This window comes from Archocentrus centrarchus, chromosome 8 (genome assembly GCF_007364275.1).
Source record: "Archocentrus centrarchus isolate MPI-CPG fArcCen1 chromosome 8, fArcCen1, whole genome shotgun sequence".
NCBI lineage: Eukaryota > Metazoa > Chordata > Actinopteri > Cichliformes > Cichlidae > Archocentrus > Archocentrus centrarchus.
This window is the reverse complement of record NC_044353.1, coordinates 14,685,285-14,688,151: the sequence shown is the minus strand read 5'-3', so window position 1 is coordinate 14,688,151 and position 2,867 is coordinate 14,685,285. Positions and strand designations below refer to the sequence as shown.

Below are 2,867 nucleotides of genomic sequence, written 5' to 3'. Positions count from 1 at the left end.
ACCCTCAGTACCTACAGAAATGTTAAACACTCATTAATCCAACAATTTCTCTTCATATGAGTTTATTTGTACAACAAAATGTTTGTCCTTACCATCCAAGAAGCAAAACAGAAACAGGAGAATAACTAAATTAACAGGTCTGCTCATTGTTACAGTCAGTCGTCTTTGTCCAGTCTGCCGTGTGTATATTAGGTTGAGTCCCTGACTCTTACTCTTGAACACTAATGAAGACAATGAGCACATCAGTTTTGCATTGACTCCTCCTCCTGAGCAAAAAATATCACTTCAAAAAATATCACTTTCACAAACTGAAAACCTGAAAAAGGAGAAAAAATGGGCATGTACAGCGCACCCTTTTTGGGCGATTTTATTATATCCTGTTTGTATCAAATAATACTGTTTAATGCAATTTGCATATGTATATATTAATTTCTATGCACTCCTGGGTCACTAGTCAAACAGTTAGCGTGCTGCACTGCCATTTGTTGGTGTTCGTAAACAAAAAATAGCAAGCAGAAGTGTGATTTTGTAACGTGACTGTGTTTCCTTGTACCTGTGAGTGTATTTTGCACAGTGATACACAGCAGAGTCCTCTGGTTTGAAATTCACCATGTTTTTGTATCTCTGGTGATTTGCATTTGTTCTCTGCACGCTACTGTCATAATCATCTCCTGTTTCCTCACTTTAAATAAATTTCATCTACTGTAATATTTTTCTTCTACGTTGCCTTATCCAGTTCATGCTACAGCACCTGAATATGAAGTTTATGTTTATGAAGTTTACCCAGGCTTTTTTTCCACTGGAAGGGACAGATGAGATGAAAAAATTAAAGAAGAGGGGAAGGTTAGAAAAACACTTGGCAGGAGATATGATTTAAACAAAAGAAGTATATTCAAACTTCCTAAACAAATGCAAATGATTGTCTATTGCACAGACACCATGTAGACACTCCTCTGAGGTGAGCGGGATTACAGCACAGCATCAAGGCTTCCCAGTACAACACAGACTGCAAAAGGAGGCACTGGGACTCAAATTAAACATTCAAGTGCTGCAGGGATTTAATAGAATACAAAGTAATAAGAGAATTCATTCACACAATACATTTAAAAGAAAAATACATTAAAAAAAATAACCAAAATAAAAAAAAATAACTTTCATAACTAACATCTGACCAATTCAAGAACACTCTTGAGAGGCATACACCTGTCAAATTGTTAAAATGAAGACACACCTTAATGAACATAAATACACTGGATACACTTGAGAACATGAAGGCCAGATTAGACTTTAGACAGTTTTTCCTTTTAACCACTGACCTGAATTTAGTTAGAATCTGATCATACACACTTCTTTAAATCATCTGCTCACCAGAATGGAAAACGAAGTTTATTCTGATTGTCAGTCATTATAGTAGGTCCACTACTGAGTGGGAAGACACTGAAGGCAAGCTAGACAATAATGACCTTGTTCATTCTTTATATACAATATAGTTTACATAAACATGGATTTTCTGTATTTCCCTTTATTTTTCATCTACATTGATAAGTATCTGTGCAGATTTCTGGTTTTAGTTTGTAGATGAAAATGAATGATGTAATAAATAAATACGACAAAATGTCATTTCACCCAAAATCTTTCCTTCTGAAATTTGAAATCACTTCATCAAAGATGACAGCAAAGTTAAGGTTCATGACATTTTATTTAAGAGCTGCATTAAAACTTTTTTAAAACCAGTTTTGTGGAATTTTCTCACAAACTGAGGAAGTTTCTTTCTTTCTCACAGAAATCATTTTGAATACATTAGTAGTCTTAGAGCGCCCCCTCTGGTGGCTTCATGTTACAACTGCTCAGGCAGTCAGAGGTTTTTGTTCAGGTCTGCTGATGGTTTGTGTTACTGTGACACTCTGGCACAGTAATACACAGCAGAGTCTTCAGGCTGCATATTCTGTCCATTTAGGGTCACTCTGTTGTTGGAAGAGTCTAAGTCAATGCTGAACTTGTTCTTTAGTGAATCTTTAAAGAGAGTGCCCCCAGTATATCGCATCCCAATCCACTCCAGTCCTTTTCCTGCAGGCTGCCTGATCCAAGCTGTGTAGTAGCCAAGAGAATAAGAGACCTGACAGGTGATGGTCAGACGTTGACCTGGCTGCACAGTCTCAGAGGCTGGCTGTGTCAGCTGTTCACACTTCACACCTGTGGAGAAAACATGTTGAATGTAATTATAACAACAGTAACACTGTGCTGTGTTCATACTGTCAGTGTCTCTGCCTCAGTGACACTCACAGGATCCAGCTGCCAGCAGCAGCAGAGCTACAAAGAACATGTTGGTGCTGAAGATGATCTGATGGGAGCTTCTCGTCTGCTGCACCTGACAGACTGATTTCAAGTCTTTATTACAAACTGGGAGGAAGTTCACTTTGCATACAGATGGAAACTGTCAGATTATAACAGAAACATGCATTACACTGTTGCTAATAGTTAGTTTGGGCACATTTATTTTAACAAGAATCCTACATTATGTTATGTGATCTGTTGAGTTGTGCAGTTTATTATACACAGTACAGTGAAAGCATGAACAAAGTAAATCAAAAAGATTCTATTTAACATAGTCTGAATCACTGCTGTTAACCTGTTTCATTGCAGTTTTATTGTTTATGATATTGAAGTGCAGTTAATTTCTGTGAACGTAAATTGTTCATTTTAACTTGATGTGCTGAGTTGTTGTGTAGCGTTTCTTCCTCTTGTGTCACTGTGCTCTCACTGATCTCCTCTTTTCCAGCAGTCTGTCTGATCCCAGCATTATCATAATCTGAACCCTGGTAGTAAGGTATGTAGTAAGTCTGTACAGGTCACTCTGTGGGACTCTC

The 2,867-nt window shown here is 37.5% G+C and overlaps 1 gene segment (V, D, J or C); it reads right to left on the bottom strand.

The window, feature by feature from the left end:
- Window positions 1-1,891: 1,891 nt before the first annotated feature.
- On the bottom strand, window positions 1,892-2,360 carry LOC115784448 (immunoglobulin heavy variable 4-38-2-like). The segment is given in 2 exon segments: window positions 1,892-2,193; window positions 2,284-2,360. Coding segments are annotated over 2 exon segments (342 nt in total).
- Between the last annotated feature and the right edge of the window lie 507 nt (window positions 2,361-2,867).